Here is a 19103-nt window from a genome sequence, read left to right as displayed (position 1 = left end):
AAGGGACATACCCATCTCCAAACAAAAAAGCTGACAATTGTGACTCCCACAAAATACGCGGGCAGTCAAATCATATGTGTCCATTGACTCGGTGTGGATTGGCCCCTGTCAAGAACAAACAAGGTCGTCAGAAGGGCGTGGGAGCAAGTGCGAGTACCTACTCTGGGGTCCCGCCAGGGACACAAAGGCCTGGCTTGCTAGAGGAAGTGAGTCATGCCGCGCGCCAATGCCCCGGTGGATGAGAAGAAAAAACTTGTATCGCACGGATCGCCTAGAGTAGGTAAAAGGTAGACATGGTTAAAGACATGACAAGGGCGCCGTATTCGTACTGCTGACCGTGTAAGGTAAGAAAAGGCTACGTACCTACATACACGATATAGCACTCGTAAGAAAAAATAAAATACTGGGGACACGAGGCCGACCAAGAAGAAAGCACGGGGAGACTAAAGCTGGTCCCTTGTGGATGAGCGCGTATAGTATTACAGCATACAGCAGTCGACTCCGGGCACTTACAACACCCATCAGAGTTTTGTTTGATCCAAGGCTGTGGCTTTCCGAGTCCATGTGGTGGTGGTCAAAGACAAACTCCCGGCCCATGTAATCGATCAAGTATCTCCACTTTGTACGCGCCCTTCAATGTCATTGTACTCCGTACGGAGTACAGCCTTGCTTCTGTCTGGCTCACAGTCCTCAATTCCTCCAGCATCGACTCCCACATCATCGGTAATCTTCTTCACCCACTCCCCCCCTCAAGTTTCTCTTTGTCAGTGAAATCGATTACAAAGAGCCAATCTGAACGACCTGATAATCACCCATGTGCTCGCTGACTCTGACCAAGTACGGAGAACCCCCATGTCAAAAGGCTGGCCAGACCTTACTTGTACTACTCTCCTGTCCCTCCGTAACTCCGTATTGCTACAGTAGTTGCCTACCTTACTCCGTAGAATACTAATAGTACGAGGACCGAGGAGGAGTATCAGACTTGCCCTGGCGCTCTGGGTTCATGTCATATCCGATGCACGCCCGGACATGATGATCACGGTTGACTATTTGGGCATCATTATTATTAATCCTGCTCATTTATTCTTCGGCATGGATACGAACTACTGACTTGAGATCATCCCATCTTGTTCTCGCCTAGACCCTCGTAATCGTCCTGCTGGACCACACTTAGGTAGGTATATGCCTGGACTGGAGTACTTTGTGTGTCTCCGAGTGAAAATCATTGTTGTTTTCGTCATGCTATACAATCTCTAGACCTTGCTCGTTGCCTGTTTCTTATTTTCTTGCTCATGGACGACCCAAGAAAACCTCTGGGAAAGACAGGTGTGCTTTTTTAATCCACCTTGACATCGCTGTATATCCTTCGAATAAACATGTACGCCGTCAGGAACCCTATCGTTCCCGTTGCCAAGGAATAAACAGCGCACGCCAGACCGCTGTAGCTGAAAAACAGGAGGCTGCTCACAAATCCATCAATGTGCAGCCTGGTGGCATAGTACCACACCGAGTAAACAAAAATCCAAACTCCAGACGACCCGCCCACGAAAAAGGACTGCCACCACCATTGGTAATTCTCCGCACAAAGTTGTATATAAGTGGTGATGATGACCGTCTCGGCAATGGTGACGGAAAGAAGTGCCGAGATGATGCTCAGAAAGCCAAAAACATAATAGTAGGATGATTTGTCGAGGTATAGAGACTTGAAGACAAAGATGAGTTCGATGAAGAGCACCGCAAAGGACACGAGACCAGCTCCCAGGATAAGTCCGATTTGGTGTCTAGCATACCATGCTTGAGCAGGAATTTGTCGAGGTATAGCATTGGTCCGTGTTGGGTGTTCCCACGCCGAGGACCGATAATAACCATAGTACGAACCGAGATGGACCAGAGGAAGCTGAATAAGAAGCCACAGACAAGCCAGACCAAGCAGTGTTGAGAATGGAAGTGCCGTGGAAGAGGCTTGTGCCCAGCAGAACAGGTTGAGCATAAAGACGAGACTGAACACAAGGCCAGGGAAGAGCAGCGCAGTCTAGTCCATCAGGTTAGCTGAAGCAATCGCACCCGCACACAAACACATCATGCTTACCATCATTGTATTCTTGCGCCAGTTCTGGCCTCCAAAAGTCTTGTATACTCGTCCCGAAAAGTAGCCCGAGAGGACGCCGGCAATCACGAACAGACCAATGCCGACGCTCCAGAAGCCGCCGCGCCAGCTCGGATTGATCACTCCAGCACAGCTCAGCGACAAAAGTCCAACCACCACGAAGACAAGCTGCATGCCTGAGCCTACCACAGGCGCAAGGAGCCCGCCATACGGAGGGGGTCGAAACACGTCGCCATGCAGTAGTTTCCAGCCACTGATCTCCTCGAGAGGCTCTTCATCGGAAGACAAATCTTCGTCTGGACCGGCTTCGGAGATCTTCTCGAGCAGACCACTGGTGGACTTCTTCTTGTCACTTCTCTTGCCAATACGCAATCTAGCTTCCTCGAGCACCCCATCTCCACGTCCCTTGATGTCGCCTTGCATCGTTCGTGACCAGATGACGACGCATACGGCGCCCAAGATACCGGAGATGATGAGGGAGTTGATGATTGCAAGCCAGTGGGTGAATTTGCTATCAGCCTGGTCACTGAAGTACAAATCCCATCTGTTGGCCCACTCCACCTCTTTGTCTTCGCGGAAATAAACCGAGTAGGTGTACGGGATGGTCAGAGTAGCACCGTCTGCCGTGTCGATCACCTCTTCAGGTACGTAAGAGGAGTCGGGGAACTGCTCTTGTAGGCTGCTAGTGTTGCTGGGGACGTAAAGAGCCAAGGGCTCTTGTTCTCCCGTCACGTCGAGAGGACAGCCGGTTTCGTTCCGGTGTCCCGCCGAGATGCTCTTGGGATAGACCTCGAAGCCGACAATCACCTTGCCGCCGTTGTCGCCTGCTCTCCCGGGAGCTGGGCGCCAACGAACGACGAGGGTATAGTGGTTGTAGTAAAAGTACCTTGGCCTCCCTGTCGCGAGGTCGAAATCCTTGTAACCCATCTTGAAGCCAGCCGCGTAGTATTTTCGACTCCGATCGACCGTAACGAAGGACGTGGCGCCGGGGAGGTTGTCGAGGATCCATTCCGTGACATACTCCTCTTCGATCAGCTGTTGAGCCCATTCCATGCCCCTCCGATCGACGACCCGATCGCACAAATATTGACAGTCCACATCTTGTCCCATGTCCACCTCGATGTCCGAGGTCTTGATCCTGTCGCCGCGTAGGACTTCGCCGAGGTTGAGGGGGACGCTGTGTCCACTCGCGTGTGACGAGCCATGGAGCTTGTGGCCAGTGGGAGGGCAAACGAAAGGTAGGTCGAAGTAGGCGTACTGCAGCTGAGTGTTGTCCGAGTAGACCTTGTTCACGAGGAGAGGAATATTGTCATCGTCCCGATAACTTCGTATTAAGTAGCCTGGGCCATGGTCAGCGAAAACCAATTTTCCTTCTTCCACTCGGAGTCTGATCTAGGCTCCGTACCTGGGATGTAGAATGCGTGAGATAAGCAAGTGAACAGCACGACGATCCGGCTCAGCCAGGAGAAGGCGCCGAGTCGGACGTCAGGAGACATTATGGACAAGCGATCAAGAGGGGGGGTCTGGTAGCGAATGGAACCCGGCATACACCGGCCGCGTGTACGGTACAATGAAGCAATCAAAAAGTTCAAAATTCAAAAGGGAAGAGAAGAGAGCAATGAGAAGAGAAAAGAAGACAATGATGGGTGTACGAGAGTACGAGTTCAATGGAGATGAAGCGTGGAATTGAGTAAGCGAAGAAAACGACTATCGGACAATCTATCTGGGGAACAAGAACAGGCCAGACTGCGCTGACTCTGGCTGATGGGCGGAGGACTTGCACGCTGTACGGAGTACATACGGGAGTAGATTACTGCCTGCTACGAACAGTCCAGAATGTCTTTTGAGCAAGCTGCAGGTGTGATGAGAGGAGTTGTTACTCCATAATAATACCTAAAGGTGCTCCGTACGCTTCCTGTCGTTCCCACCAGCCCAGGATCGATGAATCTCAAGCTTTCTAGTGGCTTTCAGGAGCCTCATCATAGGCCGCCGGGGCGTCCTTTAGGCTCCTTTAGGCCCGGAAAATGCGTCGAGTGGATTGCGACGCGTGCCACTGTCAAGCACTTCTGTCAGTTGCAATGGGTATAGTAATGTTACTCTATCATTGTTGTGATATTAATAAGTACGACGTGAAATACGGATACTTTGTATACTATATCTCCTAGGTAGGGATTCAGAATGTCGAGGCCTCCCAAAAGTGCAAAGCTCAGGCGCTTGTCTGAGATTGAACTGCCCGCTTAGATAGGATGCTCATTTACAGTGCTCGTATTTTGGTGATAGGGAGACACCCGGAACATGTCAATCCAGCAGGGGCCGTTCCGGCTGCATCTACTCCGTAAGTGCCCCTAAAATGAACGTCCTCTTTACTTCATCAAACAAGTCAACACCCACTTACCAACCTAGAGACGCGTCCAATTCTTGATATCGTCCCTTGGCTGCATTATCTCTGCTGAATAGACAAAAAGTCGATGCAGGGTCTTTGTCGGTTCGAATTACGCGTTACTACATAAGTCCTCCTGGCCAGTGAAATTCGACATCGGTATTACCTCAGTTGAGACATGGTACAATGTACTACTGATATGGCGTGACACAGACACCTGGTACCAGCTTTGCATGTTCCGCTCGCCGACTGATCCGAGACCCTTGAATTATCAACCACATAGTCCACCGTGTGATTGAAACAAAACTGCAGGAAAAGGATATGGTCTACACACTTTTCTGTACGAGTACAATGTTCCAATTCCTACTGCGTATCATGAAAGTAAAGAAAGACGCCTACTTAATTTTACAATAAAAAGATGCAAATGACATTACCTTGGGCTAAAAGAAAACAGCTTCTACTAGTACATCTTGGGGGCCAAGTTGGAAGGAGAGACAGTGCTACTTATGACAAGAAGATAGTTGCCCTCCCATCGCCCAACATCTCTCGCAAACCAACAAAATTCTTTCTCAGGGCCAAAACATGACCTGTTTCTTACAAGGTTGGTGCTTGCACACCCATGTTGTGCAACACCGCCTTGAGTTCCGTGTAGTTTTGGAGCGCAGCCTCGCCACATTCACGACCGATACCGCTCTCCTTGTATCCACCGAAGGGTAGCGACCAGTGGAGGAAGTTGAACATGTTGTGCCAGACGGTACCAGCTCTCAGGCCACCGGTGACTCTCATGGCGCGCTCAAAGTCCTTGGTGTGGACGCCAGCCGCAAGGCCGTAGTTGGAGTCGTTGGCCAAAGCCAAAGCTTCCTCCTCAGTCTTGAACTTGGCAACGGCGACGACAGGTCCGAAGATCTCTTCGCGCACAATGCGCATGTCCGGACGGACGTCGGTGAAGACGGTGGGCTCGATGAAGTATCCTTCCGAGCCCTTGATGGCGTTACCACCGAGGGCGAGAGTGGCGCCTTCCTTCTTGCCAATGTCGATGTAGTTGAGGATTCGGTCGTACTGGATCTTGGAAGCCTGGGGACCTTGCTGAGTGCCGGCGGCGAAGTTACCGCCGACTTTGAGAGACTTCAGGCGGGCTGTGAACTTCTCCATGAAGGCGTCGTAGATCTCTTCCTGGACGTAGATACGAGTGCCGGCGTGGCAAGTCTGAGCTTGGTTCATATCAAGACCGAAGACGGACCACTCGACGGATTGCTCGAGGTCGGCGTCAGCGAAGACGATGTTCTGTTCGAGGTAAAGTGTTAGCCTTGCAACAAGCGAGAATCAACAACATGAATCTGGGACAACTCACCGGGCTCTTTCCGCCGAGTTCCAGGGTGACCTTCTTAAGGTTGGAGTTGGCCGCGGCCCTCATGATGGTTCGACCAGTGGCAGTTGATCCGGTGAAGGCAACCTTGTCGACGCCCATGTGCTCAGCAAGCGCAGCACCAGCGGACTTCCCATATCCGGAGATGACGTTGACGGCACCGGCAGGGAAGCCTGCTTCCTTGATGAACTCGCAGATCTTCAAGGCAGTCAAAGGCGTGGATTCGGCGGTCTTGACAACGACAGTGTTGCCAGTCACGAGGGCTGGGGCAATCTTCCAGATGAACATCAACAGGGGAAAGCTGGGTTACTCGTCAGTCTGGTCCGGAACAACTTGAGATTCCGGGAATGGTAAGCGATAGAACATACTTCCATGGAATGATTTGCCCACAAACACCGATGGGCTCTCTCTTGGTGTAGGCAAAGGTCTTGGGGATGTTGAAGTTGGCATCTCCGTGGACCTTGTCTGCCCAACCAGCATAGTAGCGCAGGTTGCCTAACGAGGCTGGCAGATCAATGTTGGCGACTTGCATGCGGGTCTTGCCGCTGTCAAGCTGTTCGACGGCAATGATCTCTTCGGCGCGGGCCTCCATGATATCAGCAAGGCGAGCAAGGAGAGCACCACGCTGCTCGGCCTTCAAATCTCGGTATTCTGGGCTGTTGAAGCAGGTACGTGCTGCCTTGACTGCGATGTCGACGTCCTCGGCCATGCCTTCGGCAACTGAAATGACGGTCTTTCCGATAGCAGGGTCTTCGACGGGGAGCAGGCCACCGGCCTTTGCGGGGACGAATTCATTGTTGATGAAGAGGCCCGTCGGGATGGAGACGGGCTTTCCGTTGATTTGGACAGTTTGTGCGGCGGCCATTTCGTTTCGAGGATAGTGGTTGGTTTCTGTAGTGTTGTGTTTGTGTTTGTGTCTGAAGATGCAGGCGATGGTTTGGGAGTTTGTGTGTCTGAGTATGAACATTCCTTCCCATCAACGTCGACAACGCCCGGGTATAAGTACTTCTGTACAAAGACATACAGACAACGTGGACGTCATGTCCACCGTTTCGAGAGATGACAAATGTGGTTCATGGATATGTCAGAGTGACCAAGAGCTTTCCGAGAGCTATCCTTGCGTCGCTAGCACCAAGGAGCTTCGAGTACGGTTCATGGTGAGGTTCCGACTTTGGCAATCCTTCCGCCTCGGACTGCCTCCTCCGGGAGACGAATCTTGGGCCTGAAGTCCATGCCTCGCGAATCGCAGCGCGGGAACGACGAGAGTGTCTGCGTGCACGTACGTTTGGTGTCGGGGCTACTGCTGGTGACAAAGCAGTAGAATTAGGTCAGCAGTAAGAGCTTCATTCACTTGACGAACAACACGGGGATGTTTGTAATATGAAGCAGGGTTAGCCTCTCCGAAGCATTCCCTCGACCAAAAGATATGTGGAGGTGTTGATCGGATTGAGGTCATTGCTGCAGCTGTGTCAGATAAAACGAAGTAATCAGCAAGAGAGCCAAGTGTCGCTACGTTCGCTATTCTAGCCATTGTCTGCGGGAGTCCGAGAAATAAGCGACATAGGCGAGGATCGTGGTCCACCTTCAGGGAACCTCATTCAGCAGAACGGTATCTAATTCGTCGACATGGTGTTTCCTCGGCCGAAACAGGGAACACTACACACCTACCACAGAGACAGAGACCAGGAGACGTCAGTCAGGAGGTGGGCCGAGCTTTGTTCTAACTACAGTACATACGACCGAGGACAGCAAATGAGTATGTAAGAAGTGCGATATAGGGGCATTGTATCGAAACGCGTACAGTATGTAGAGAGGAGCAGAAAAAAAATAGACCACGAGCATTCCGTGCAACACCGAAAGTAGAAAGCAAAAGCGAGATCGAGCGAGCGAGCGAGTGATTTTTCATATGTACTGTCAGAGCATCTATCTCCCTTTTAACAAACTTCCCTTTCCCTCCTTCTTCGTCTATGGTAGTTCTTCGACAAATCCACGCACAAGAGGCCCGACTTCATCAGGAGCTTCGACGCAATGCCAATGACCAACCCCCTTCAAGACCTCTAACCGTTTTCCCTTGTTGTCCGTCCCCAAGCGTTCAAATATCGTCTGGCACCAAGCCAACGGCGCACTCTTGTCGACCTCGCCGGCGACGATGAGCATGGGACATTTGACCGCAGCATAATTGGGCGGTGTGGCAAGTTCGATGGCCTTGCAATTCGCACAATAACCCTCGGGATCCTGAGCCATCAACATCTCCCGAATGAATCCCTTTTGTGTCGCTGTCGCATTGGGACCCGTGGCTGTATTTGGAATCGTGTTGGCCATGGCTTCCATGCCGTCTTTTTCAGAAACTGGTGAGTAACGATCTTGTACATCTTTGACAAAGGTCTCTTCTGTTCGGGAGGGGGTTTGTTGTGTGTGATGATTCAAGGTGATGATGACGGGCATGACAAGGAGAACATGAAGCGACTTACCCTTTTGTACAACCGGGATGCGTTGCTTGAAGACGTTGGCAACCGTCTCGTTCGGGTGGACGGGACCTATACATATCCCCGCGGCGACACGCTCCGGACACGTCGCCGCCAGGTACGACGGCACCATGCCACCCATGGAATAACCAATCACGACGGCCTTTTCGACTTTGAGATGGTCCATGAGACCGGTCACGTCTTTGGCCATGGCCGAGACCGACGTCTCGGTCCCTGGGACGTACTTGGATCGACCCGCCCCGTAGTTGTCGAAGATGACGCAGCGAAAGGAGGTCAGGTAAGGGAAGATGGGGAAATAGTAGTTTTGTGTAGACCCGAGCCCGTGGACGAATAGCAACGTCACTGTTGATACCTCTCTACCGCCGCTGCTGCTGGATGGAGCAATGTCCGTGTAATGCAACTCATGAGAGTTGATGGTGGCAAATGGCATGATGATTGGCCGCCCTTTGCTCTTTTTCTCTGGGTGATCAGGTCTTGGATGAGTATAGTCCTCCCGTACCTTCTAGGTAGACATTTATCAGCTACGGAACATCAATCGACAAGCAAGATGAATTGTTACGACTTGGGGGAGCGAGAGAACGGCCCAATGTGCTCTTGACGGGGGCTTTCGGGTCAGTTTCGGAAGCGCCGAAATAAACATAAGCCTTGGATTCAAGTCAAACGCATGTCAAATGCAGGAACCCGGCCCGAGCACAAACGTTGCCCTCAATATCGAGTTACTTTATCTCTATATTCCGTATACAATGCATGCATGTCTGTCTGCATTCTTGCTAATCGCTAGAAATATCCCCAGTTGTGTACGAAATACATGAGTCTGGAAATGATATCCGCCGATATTGAATTCTCCTGCTCACTTTTCCCCTTTCACTCTCTACCTGGATACTCTCTCTCCATGGTGTAGCACAAAAGCCTTTCGCGGCAGAAGGATCAAATCATCCCTGTCGCAGCCGGAATGTCTGCCCGTCTTCTCAAGACTTCAATCTAATTGCATTGCTGAATTCAGGTACGAGCCAATAGACTGTACAAGTGTATGTCTCCCAATGAAACAAGCCCATTTTCCACGCCTATCACTCCGGGTATTTTCCCTCCTCATCCACAGAGCCAGCAAAGTCGGATGCACGCCTGCAATATGCAAATCAACGTTCAAAAAATAAAACAAACGAAACAAAAACCCTGTGAGTGACTCGTTGACACAACTTGCCCACTCCAAGGCTTCGAAGAGACTGTCAAAAGTCTTGTAAGATGAAAACATGCTGTCCCATCCCAATGCCATTAGATTGGTTAAATTTTGTGTTTTGGATTCTTTTGGTGGACTTTCCCAAAAGTCCCGGCCTGGCACCTCATGCATAGAGATCCTGACGGGCTTGAGCTTGAGATATACTTAGCATCAAGCCGTGGGATGGCTCGCTGGAACAATGCCAATAGACTTTTGATAGAATGCCGTTCTAATACGAACAAAAGAAGAAAAGGTGTAGATCAAGGCACCGTTTGACTGGCCACCTAGAGCTCGCGGAGCTTACAGAGCCACGTCCAGTACCAGACTCACATCCTGTACTTGAGGGCCTGCAAGATCTTCAAGGACCGGAATTAAATCCAACAGCTCGTTATCATGGGCGTCGGAAAACCAGGAACTGATTGGGACAGCATGTTGAGGATGGAAAATGTATGACGTTGGTGAATTGTCGATAATAATTGTGTCCTTTAATTCTCGTCCTACTTGTGAAAGGTCCTGTGATGTGTTAGTAAGAGCCGAAAATGTGGCCGAAATAGCTTACCTTGACGTAGTTCCCTTGGTGATTGTAACAACTTTCTCTGAATAACCTGTGATGAACGACTTTGTGGATGTCGAGCTGATCCAACAACGGATCACCATATTTCGAGACGGATGCTGTGAAGACGACGACTTCGTACAACTCGCCTACCCTTTTCATGAACTGATCCACTCCAGGGCGTTTGATCACATATACATTGTGATATTGCCCTTCAATCTCGACGGGAATAGTGAAATCAGCCTGGTTGAGAATCTTGAAACTGCTGTGCACCAGGGTTTCATCCAGATCAAGTATCAGGCATTTTCGGCCCTTTAGATGGGCGTTGACTGGAGGCAAAAGCCACGTCTGCTTTTCTAAAGCGGCATCTGGCACTGGGGGAACTTCGTTGGTGGTGACCTGCTCTTGCCGCTTGGACAGCGGAGGCGGAGGAGGTAGGGGAACTTGAGGTTGGAGTTCCGCGGGTTGTATCGGCTCATCTACAGGCTCCGGGTCGAGTTCTGGGACAGCAGGAGGAGCCTCATACATATCGACGTCACCCACGTCGACGCTGTCGACCTCATGACCTTTCTTGGGATGTTCCGGTTCTATCGGTGTTGCCGCGATGATGTTGACATCAGGATTGGCTGTCTTCTCGGCAGCAGATATAGTGGAAGTCTTGATATTCTGCTGACCATCGGCAACATCTGTCACTAATCCGCCCTTGCTCCCTGATGCTCGCGTCGCTGTAGCGGTGGTCTCATTGGGAAGAGTAGCTTTCTCGTGGTAAGCCAACTCCCGCGATAACCTGGGCCGTGAGTCTTCGGCTATTTGTTTCTCGGGTATCGATGACTTCTCATCCTGCACAGCTCGTCCAGGTGATACTGACTCTTCGGCGGTGGGTTTGTCTGTATCGGGCTTCTCATTCTCGACCAATTCCGTCCCATCTTGGGGCCGAGAGGCCGTTTTCTGTGGTGGGGGCTGAATCTTGATCTTCTTCGCTGCGACCTCGGGATCATCCGACTTGTTGTCGCCCGGCGGTTCGTGTGGGATACAACAATTCAAGATAGCAAGGAAACCGCTCCGAGGTTTCTGGCTCGTTTTCGAGGCAGGGCTTTGAGGTAGAGGTGGAACTGACTCTTTGGAGGCATCTCCAGCTCGAGAAGCTTTCGCTGACCGTCTACTGCTTCTGCTGTTGTTCCTACTACGACTCAGTAGACTCCGCTTGGAAGCTCGCCTCGGAACTGAGGATGTGTCATTTGCTGCGGCCGACGGAGCAGGAACAATGGGATTTTTTTCTGCCGATTTCTGATGGGACGACGTGCGAGAAGGTATGGTGACCAAAGGCGGCTGCTGTTTGGTCTTATCGGTCATTGTTTCATTGCCTTGAGTTTGCTGTGAGGTTTCGGCGGCAGGAGGAGTCGAGCTGTCAGTCGGATTGGGGTCTTGCACCGAAGCGCCTAATCACAAAATGTTAGAACGTGGCTGCGCCGATGCGGTCAAGCTGTTAAAAGACCACTGCTTATCACAATGATCGGACCATCGTACCTGATGAAGGCTGAGTGGCAGCGCTGCCGCTCATGTGGGGCGAGCGGTGGCCGACGAAGACCTGATCGTTTGGCGTGCGCGCAGACGAATGTGGCGAACAGATAGGAGCACCATGCGCCGAACCTTGGATCAGGAGGTAGGGTATTGAAGAAGGGACGTCCGAAGTGGTCGCAAAGGGGCCAGAGGTCGAACAAGCGGCCAGCGACGATGCGGCTGAGGAGGACCTCGAGATTGACGACGGGGCCAAATGGGGAGGTGATCTGACGAGGTACAGGAAGGATGTGGCTGGTTGGGAGGAGATCGGGTTAACGAGCAGGCAAATCGGGCGTTGTACTCCGTAGATGGTGTAAAGATGGAAGGGATCGATCGATTGATTGATTGAAGAAGATACTCGAAGACGAAGTACAGTCGATACGGGTGTTTCTCTCGAGGGCGCAGATGCGATGGAAACGAAAGTGTCGAAGTTGGCAAAAGGTCGCTTGGGTTGGTGGTGGTGGTGACCGGGTCAGCAGTGACCAGGTTAGATGAGCCTGTCGGGAAGCCGCCCAGGATTCGAGATCAGCAAAGCAAGAGCGGCGCAGAGGAGAAGGTGCCGTTTTGAGGAGAAATGAGAGGGTGGGCAGCTACTGTATGCCTTGGGTACCTAGGCAAGTCGTTCTCGGTAGGCTAAATAATGCCTAACTCACTCGTCCTAGGTACTCCGTACTACTGTAAAAAATACTGCTAGAGGCCCCAGACACTAAACACCAGGGCGTCCAGGCTTACTCAAGTAGAGCCAACCTGGCCTATCGGTCCAGGCGGCATTTCCGCCTCAGCAGCACCAGCGAGACAAGTAATGGAGATGGCTGGTAGCTTTCTCCATCTTCATTCTCCTCCCTTTGGTCTCTACTTCAAGGGCAGTCAGTCAGTACTCCGTTACCATCACGCCCGTAAAGCCTGCGTGTCTTTCGCTGCTCAAGCTTTGCAGTAGCCGCCGACTGATACATGTCTCCCCCGTCATTCACTGTCCCAACCATACGCTGCGGAACCTGCAACCTGGAATTCCTTTGGAGGCGAATTGCTACTGGACTTCCTCCTCCGTCCTTGGATGATTCATTATCCACCATCACGAGCTTCGTTTCCTTGATTCCCGTCCTTGTTTGTGATAGATGCGCCCATTGTCTCTTCCCCCTCAGCCACTCGCTGTGACCATCTCAGTTCTCAGCTGCTTTGCCCCATTCACCTCTTTCGTACGGAGTACAATCAAATCTTCACTTCGTATCAACTTAGTTAAGTCTGGCCACTCTAGATCTCCACTTGCCACCGGACAGCCGAACAGCTTTAGGCTCTCATTGTAGACACTACCCCCCTTAGCTCCAGGGCAAGCCTCCGGAAGGAAATTGGGCCATGGAAGCTACAGTACGGGTACAGCTTGCCCACTTGGAGAGGTAACTCTACGAATCTCGAAGGTGGGCGAGGTCAGGCTCGATGATAATGTGTGGATGGCTTTGGACAACTTCGGGGACTGCGCTGTCAGGCTACGGCAACTGTGTCATCGAGGAGATCGTCTGGCGCATACTCCGTAATTTGCCCCCCCTCTTCAGTCGACTCGACTCAAGGTTGATAGGTTTGTCTACTGTACATACACAGCTGCCATTCACCACACCCCCGGTCTGAGGCGAGGACCACTCCCCACAATAACTTGCAGTGCTAGTTTGTGATAGATCCGCCTCTGGCGTTCTTCTAGCCGCCAATCTCCAGCTTGCACTCACTTCATCTCATCGTTACTGATCAATAGACGCACTCTCCGCTTGGAAACGTTTCAATCGACCTTTCTGGTGGACTCACTGATCACTGATGATTTCCACTCCGGGAGAACAATACAGTACGACCTTCTCTCGCCGACGGTTGCGGTTATTGCCTCCAGTAGTGAGAATGATGAGGTCCAACGTAGACGCTAGTTGAATAGTCGGGTATTCATGTCAACCACATGCTGTCACGTCTGTGACCATGGCGCCACAACCCCCAGAATGTGTGCACATCCTCAACCGCCACAACTCTGATATTCCGGATGATGTGATGCCAAATCAAATCCGTGCAAATGTGCTGCTGATCATGTGAAGAATGGTACACAATAGGCATTGCTAAGGTATTTTGCTAACCTCTTTTCCAATTATCACATGCTGGTCACTCACGTAATCCATCCCCGTTTCGATAGTCCGTAGCAACACATGTTAGGAATTCTGTATTGCTACTAATAGTAGGTATCAAGCTATGGACGCGTCTTACAGAAGAGAGCCATCACATCTCAGCCCATTTTTCACGCCGAATTTTGACCTTCACCTGAAAGTCGGTGGGTTTGATGAACCAGTTGTTCTCCGTATTCCAAGGGCGATCGGGATGTACAAGTTCAAAGTCAAACATCCTCACGATCTGAGGTATCAACTTCGACATTTCCAAGAAGGAAATGTGGCGACCTATACACGTTCGTGATCCCAGACCAAACTGGAACGAAAATACGGGTCAGCCTTATTCAACATGGGAATCAAACTCGGTGAATGTCCAACAACGTACCGGCATGTAATAGGCGTCCATACTCTTCAACCTCTCCCCTTCTTCTTTCTCAGCTTCGAGCCACCTTTCGGGGCGAAACTCCGCCGCGTCCGGCCCAAAGACATCCTCATTGTAGTGTGCGCACCAGGTATTGATGCCAATGTTAGTACCCTCGGGAAAGTAATAACCACAAATCTCGACACCACCTTCGGGAACCACCCTCCACAGCGGCAGACCCGTCGCGGCATGCATCCTCAGGGCTTCCTTCATGACGGCCTGAAGGTACGGCATTTCTTGACTCTCCTTGAACGAGACGTCCGGGTTACCGCAACGGCCCTGTTCCTCATATTCCCTGATCTCCCTCCTCAACTTTTCCAGCGTCCTCGGATATTTGAGCAAATTGTACAGGATTGACGACAGGCTCACAGCCGTCGTATCCGATCCCGCAATGATGTTCGACAGTCCCATCATGAAGACATGATACGGCGTCACCCTCTCGGGGTCTTCTCGATTCGCGTTCATCAGCTTCTCCAAAAAATCCATCGGGGCATTCTCGTCCCTTTCTGCGGCAGACTTCTCCTCGACGTCCTCTGGCATTGGAGCCGCCCGATCCTTCGCCTTCCTCTGCTCTATGCGTTGCTGCACGTACTTCATCAGGTAAGTTCTGCCAGAGGCGCCGCCCATACCCAGGCGACTCGAGAGGGCAAACACGAGGGGGTGCCAGGAGGCGTACACGCCCATGAGCGTCCCGTACCTCAGCACGCCATGCAAGGCCTGTAGCAAGCCAGCAATGTCCTCCCCCTGGTCCAAAAAGCCGAACCGTTGCGAATATGTGATGTTCCCAATGACGTCGAACGCGTAGCACTGGAGCCAATGTGCCATGTCGATGGTCTCGCCGCGCGCCGCGAACTCGGTCAACCTCTTGCGGAAGATGGCGGCACACTCGTCTACGTACCCTTCGTAGCTGACCAGGCTGGACATTGAGTACATCGCCTGGAATCGCTTGCGCGTCTCGGCGTGACGCTTCATGTCACGGTCGGGGAACAAGGTCCACCGATTTGGGTCTGGATGTCTCCAGGCATCGTACCAGTCCGACTTGGGGAACTTGGAACCAATGCCGTACACCTTCTTCACGATCTCCGGGGAGTCGATGCTATACAGGTCGGCGCCCACGCGAACCACAGGCCCATACTGTCGGTGCAGTTCGATATCATCATGTTCCCAGTGGCCCAGAGATAGACGAACAAAGTAGTATATGCGTCCGAAGCGGGCGAGGAACGGACCAGGCACAGAGCGTAGTGAGGACGTGACGCTCTTGTACAGGAAGACGACGACCTGGGTTGTAAGGACGATCCCGACGGCCCAGATCGTGTACCGCAGGAGGTTCTCGTAACTTGAACTGGACATGTTGGGGCACGAGACCCGAGAACCCTCGTGGTATAATTGCCGGGAGCGAGTTTGACAAGACGGCACAAAGCAACGGGTTTACAAGACCGACGAGCCTTGTGCCTCCTAGAGGTCTCCTAGAGAAGAGTCGTATAGCAGGGAGGAATGAATTCCGTTAGAGAGCATCAGTCGGAATTAAAGAGTTCTGGGCCAACCCGGGGGAGAAGATGTCTTGTCGATCTGCCAAATGCGGGTGTCGGGGAAGGGTGGAGGAGGAGTTGATATGTCTTTTAGCTCAGAGCCTCGGAGATTCTCGACAGCGGCTATTGAACTACTCCGTACTGTATTTGAACGAACCTGGGGATGGAGGTGAGATTCGAAGCCGTAGAAATGACCTGCTTTGACCCATTATATGTAGGTAAGCAGCATCACTGTCCAAGTTCATCCTGTAACCCACCGTGTGATGGCCCAAATGCCGAGAACGGGTCATTGCAGAGCATATCCGAAGTGATCTGCTTATTGCAAACTACCGACATTGACATCGACACTGGACTATTGCGCGACCTTTCCTCGGATATTTCCCGCTTCTAGCGCAGACCCGGCAGCGTATGTATATACCGATTTGAAGGTGCGATAACCATGAATATATTCGAACAGGTGAGACGAGTGCTGACAGCGGTTACCACAACAGGCAGCATACTCGTATAGAGTATGGTGTTGTCCTATTGGGCTGTCCGTTCACCATGGCATATGTATTATAATCTGGTACTGAAACCCGAGGCTGGTGTGAGATATATTTTACTGCCGATTACATTTCCTATCAAAGAAACCTCTGCAACATATTCACACCCTCAAGATGAGCCCGAGCAACCATGTACCTGAACAAACCGGCATCACAAATTTGAACCTTGGTTGAGTGTTTGAGGCCCTTTTCGACAGCAACGAACCGAAAGGCGTGTACCCAGTCATATCATCATGGATGAGAAACATTATCTCAGGTCCCGTGCCTTGCAATTTGACAAGTGCATCTGTCCTGCTCTTCCCGAAACCTGTATCTCCTGTATTACCTGGACCCTACCTGGAAACGAGATGGGTGTATTTAGAGCGTGCTCGCGCATGATCTCCTGCTACCAAACTAAAAGCCGTAGCGGTTGAGGTGGCCATACCCGAGTCATTGTGTACATGACAGCGCAATGAGTTGTGATGTATCTGACTAACCATCTGTCCTCCTCGACATGTTCCTGGGTTATCGATAGGGTACGATGTCATAGCTTCTCGAAAAGACCTTGAAGTCTGGAGGAAACACGACCAGGAGTGAGGATGAGGAGAGATTGAGCATGAGCGAGAGCGGTACAGCATTTGTTTACCCAACTCTCAGTGCAAATTCCCTCCGCTCGTAGGATGGAGTATTCGTAGAAGGAGACCTGCCATCCTAGGAGGAGGATTGCTAGAATATACTAGAACGCGAGGCTCTGCGGTAGATACCGAAATCGACTCGTGTGCGCAAAGAAGGCCCCGAAAGTCGTATGTAGGTGGCACGATGATCAGGAGCTGCGGCATCAACAAAAAGAGAGACCGTGGAGGAGTTGTTACGTAGACAGTGGGACTGCTGGGCCAGCTTTTGAAGCTCGGCGAGACAAAAGCACGCGTCAAGACGAAGATAGAAATGATGCCTGGTGATGCTGGGCCCCCCTGGTGGGGTGAAGCTGCCCTGATGATCTCAAGCTTTTCTGAGAGGGCGCACTTTCCACTGACGTCATTTCCATCGTCTTGAGAACACTCTTTGCCCTCATTCAAAGCTGCGACCTTTTCCATCAGACGTCCCCCTGTACTCTTTACATTTTGAAGCTCAAACACAATAACGTCGATACACTATCAAAAAACCCAAACAACATACTCTTCATCCTACCCTCCAAACGTAAGCTCACTTCGAACAACAACCAATGGCACCTTTCGACACCACTGACCATCTCACAGAAGACCTCACTTCAATCTAACCTCGCGTGACCAGACTTTCCCTCCTCAAACAGAAACAACTCTACCTTTCCAACTCACCAATCTCCCACCCAAAACCCCGAACTCGAAAATGCCTCGCGGAAATGGACCGGTCACCAAGGTCTTCTACAAAGGCTCAACCGATGACTTCATCGTCTTCATCGAGTCCCCCGAAGAGCTCGCCAAGTGGAAGGAGGACAAGTCGATCCCGCTCGCCGAGGTGGTGAACTCGTTCAAGATCATGGTCACACACAAACACGGTGCTCAAGGTCAATTGGACGGTGCGTCAAACGCGAGCTTGGAGAATGAATTCGGCACGTCCAACGAGGACGAGGTGATCAAGAAGATTCTCGAACAAGGCCAGCCGCAGATTATCCAGGTAAGTTGCTTCGGTAAAAACCCGCAACCTCTGATGAGTGGCAAAGTGGTGTGGACGTTGAGCTGATTGTTACTTCCACTCTTTAGAATCCTGAACGTGGCGGGGATCGTAACGAGACCATGGGTCCCAGACAAGGACATCCTACCGCATAGGACAGCTTGTGCTCCAAAAGCAAAGGCCGCCCTAGGTGCTGAACAATGTCTCAAATGGCTTACTCCTCCATTTGCGCAGGGTTGCTAGGCGGAAACATCAAAGCACTCATGCCCCGGAAGGGAGGCGCAATATTGATGATACCACTCGTGAAATGCCGAAATGCCGAAAGACCTTGAACTCAGGCATGACATTGAGGCTAGATGCATTATTTGGTGGCGAGAAGGAAAGGAAAGGGCAAAGGCGTTTAAAGCAGTTTTCATACACTGTTGCTACATGGCCATGATACTGGAGGGGCATATTCCAATATCCATTACGTACTCAATCATGAAGCCACTTTGACCCTGTCGTATAGTTCAGTTGTATCGTGATTGAAGGTTTCTATCCCTCTTGATCAGTAACAGTAGTGTGGTTCTTGAGACTTACTCGACCTAATTTGCGCCTCGTTCTGATCTGTACAGTCTAGAGATGTGTTCGCTGGGGTTTGAAAATGAGTTGGGACAGGGACAAATTTTACGAGATAGGGAAAAGAACTAGAACGAGATCTCGTGTGGGCTTTTTTCCGTGCCCTTTTATTCTTCTCTCACCGCTACATACTTGATGTGTATCAGGGGGAGGGGGCTCGATCCCTTTTCTTCAGAAAGAAAAACCGCTTCTCTTCTTTCTCTTTCGACCCGTCACAAGTCAACTTTCCAGACTGTTCTCCCAAACCTTGCTGTTCTTCTTCTTCTCATGCTCCAAAAAATCGAATCGTAGGAATACTGGATTTCTAATCGTACATGATTGAGAGCCCATTTGCAAAGGGTAAGAGGCTCCGTTTTCCGGCGCCGTCCGCGTGCAGCCTGGACTCTTTCGTCTCGTCCCAAAACAGGAAAGGGGCAAATTGTTAAAATGGGAGGGTATGAGTGGTATCTTTCTTTTTCGCATCGCTTGCTCAAAGAAAATCTCAAAACATTGGTGGTGGTGGGTTGGGGGACGACCCACGAGGCAAAAAAGAAGCAGAGGCAGAGAGGCACAAAACACCTT

General features: G+C 51.2%; 5 protein-coding genes across 6 annotated transcripts; 1 reads left to right on the top strand and 4 right to left on the bottom strand.

The window, feature by feature from the left end:
- Window positions 1-1040: 1040 nt before the first annotated feature.
- Window positions 1041-3935, bottom strand: PV06_04781. Of its 2 annotated transcripts, XM_016405715.1 has the most exons (3): window positions 3513-3935; window positions 2090-3447; window positions 1041-2032 (listed from the first exon to the last, which is right to left on the bottom strand). In XM_016405715.1, the coding sequence occupies exons 1-3, from the start codon at window positions 3652-3654 to the stop codon at window positions 1337-1339; spliced, it is 2196 nt and encodes a 731-aa protein (XP_016263921.1). In that variant the 5' UTR covers window positions 3655-3935; the 3' UTR covers window positions 1041-1336. The 2 variants fall into 2 exon arrangements, with proteins under 2 accessions (XP_016263921.1, XP_016263922.1); XM_016405716.1 differs by having other exon boundaries at window positions 2090-3935.
- A 3802-nt stretch (window positions 3936-7737) lies between these two features.
- On the bottom strand, window positions 7738-8940 carry PV06_04780 (uncharacterized protein). The gene is made up of 2 exons (XM_016405714.1): window positions 8325-8940; window positions 7738-8189 (listed from the first exon to the last, which is right to left on the bottom strand). Exons 1-2 carry the CDS (start codon window positions 8767-8769, stop codon window positions 7819-7821), a joined length of 816 nt encoding a protein of 271 aa, XP_016263920.1. The 5' UTR covers window positions 8770-8940; the 3' UTR covers window positions 7738-7818.
- A 98-nt stretch (window positions 8941-9038) lies between these two features.
- On the bottom strand, window positions 9039-12192 carry PV06_04779 (uncharacterized protein). The gene is made up of 3 exons (XM_016405713.1): window positions 11636-12192; window positions 10115-11547; window positions 9039-10068 (listed from the first exon to the last, which is right to left on the bottom strand). The coding sequence occupies exons 1-3, from the start codon at window positions 11667-11669 to the stop codon at window positions 9856-9858; spliced, it is 1680 nt and encodes a 559-aa protein (XP_016263919.1). The 5' UTR covers window positions 11670-12192; the 3' UTR covers window positions 9039-9855.
- Window positions 12193-12903: 711 nt separating this feature from the next.
- On the bottom strand, window positions 12904-17184 carry PV06_04778 (uncharacterized protein). Its single transcript, XM_016405712.1, has 2 exons — window positions 14189-17184; window positions 12904-14119 (listed from the first exon to the last, which is right to left on the bottom strand). The coding sequence occupies exons 1-2, from the start codon at window positions 15572-15574 to the stop codon at window positions 13916-13918; spliced, it is 1590 nt and encodes a 529-aa protein (XP_016263918.1). The 5' UTR covers window positions 15575-17184; the 3' UTR covers window positions 12904-13915.
- A 59-nt stretch (window positions 17185-17243) lies between these two features.
- PV06_04777 (uncharacterized protein) lies at window positions 17244-18749 on the top strand. Its single transcript, XM_016405711.1, has 3 exons — window positions 17244-17471; window positions 17531-17927; window positions 18014-18749. Exons 2-3 carry the CDS (start codon window positions 17640-17642, stop codon window positions 18077-18079), a joined length of 354 nt encoding a protein of 117 aa, XP_016263917.1. The 5' UTR covers window positions 17244-17471; window positions 17531-17639; the 3' UTR covers window positions 18080-18749.
- Window positions 18750-19103: the final 354 nt, after the last annotated feature.

The sequence above is a fragment of the Exophiala oligosperma genome (genome assembly GCF_000835515.1).
Source record: "Exophiala oligosperma strain CBS 72588 unplaced genomic scaffold supercont1.4, whole genome shotgun sequence".
Taxonomy (NCBI): Eukaryota; Fungi; Ascomycota; class Eurotiomycetes; order Chaetothyriales; family Herpotrichiellaceae; genus Exophiala; species Exophiala oligosperma.
Note: the sequence above shows the minus strand (reverse complement) of the source record. Positions and strands in the feature narration are given on the sequence as shown.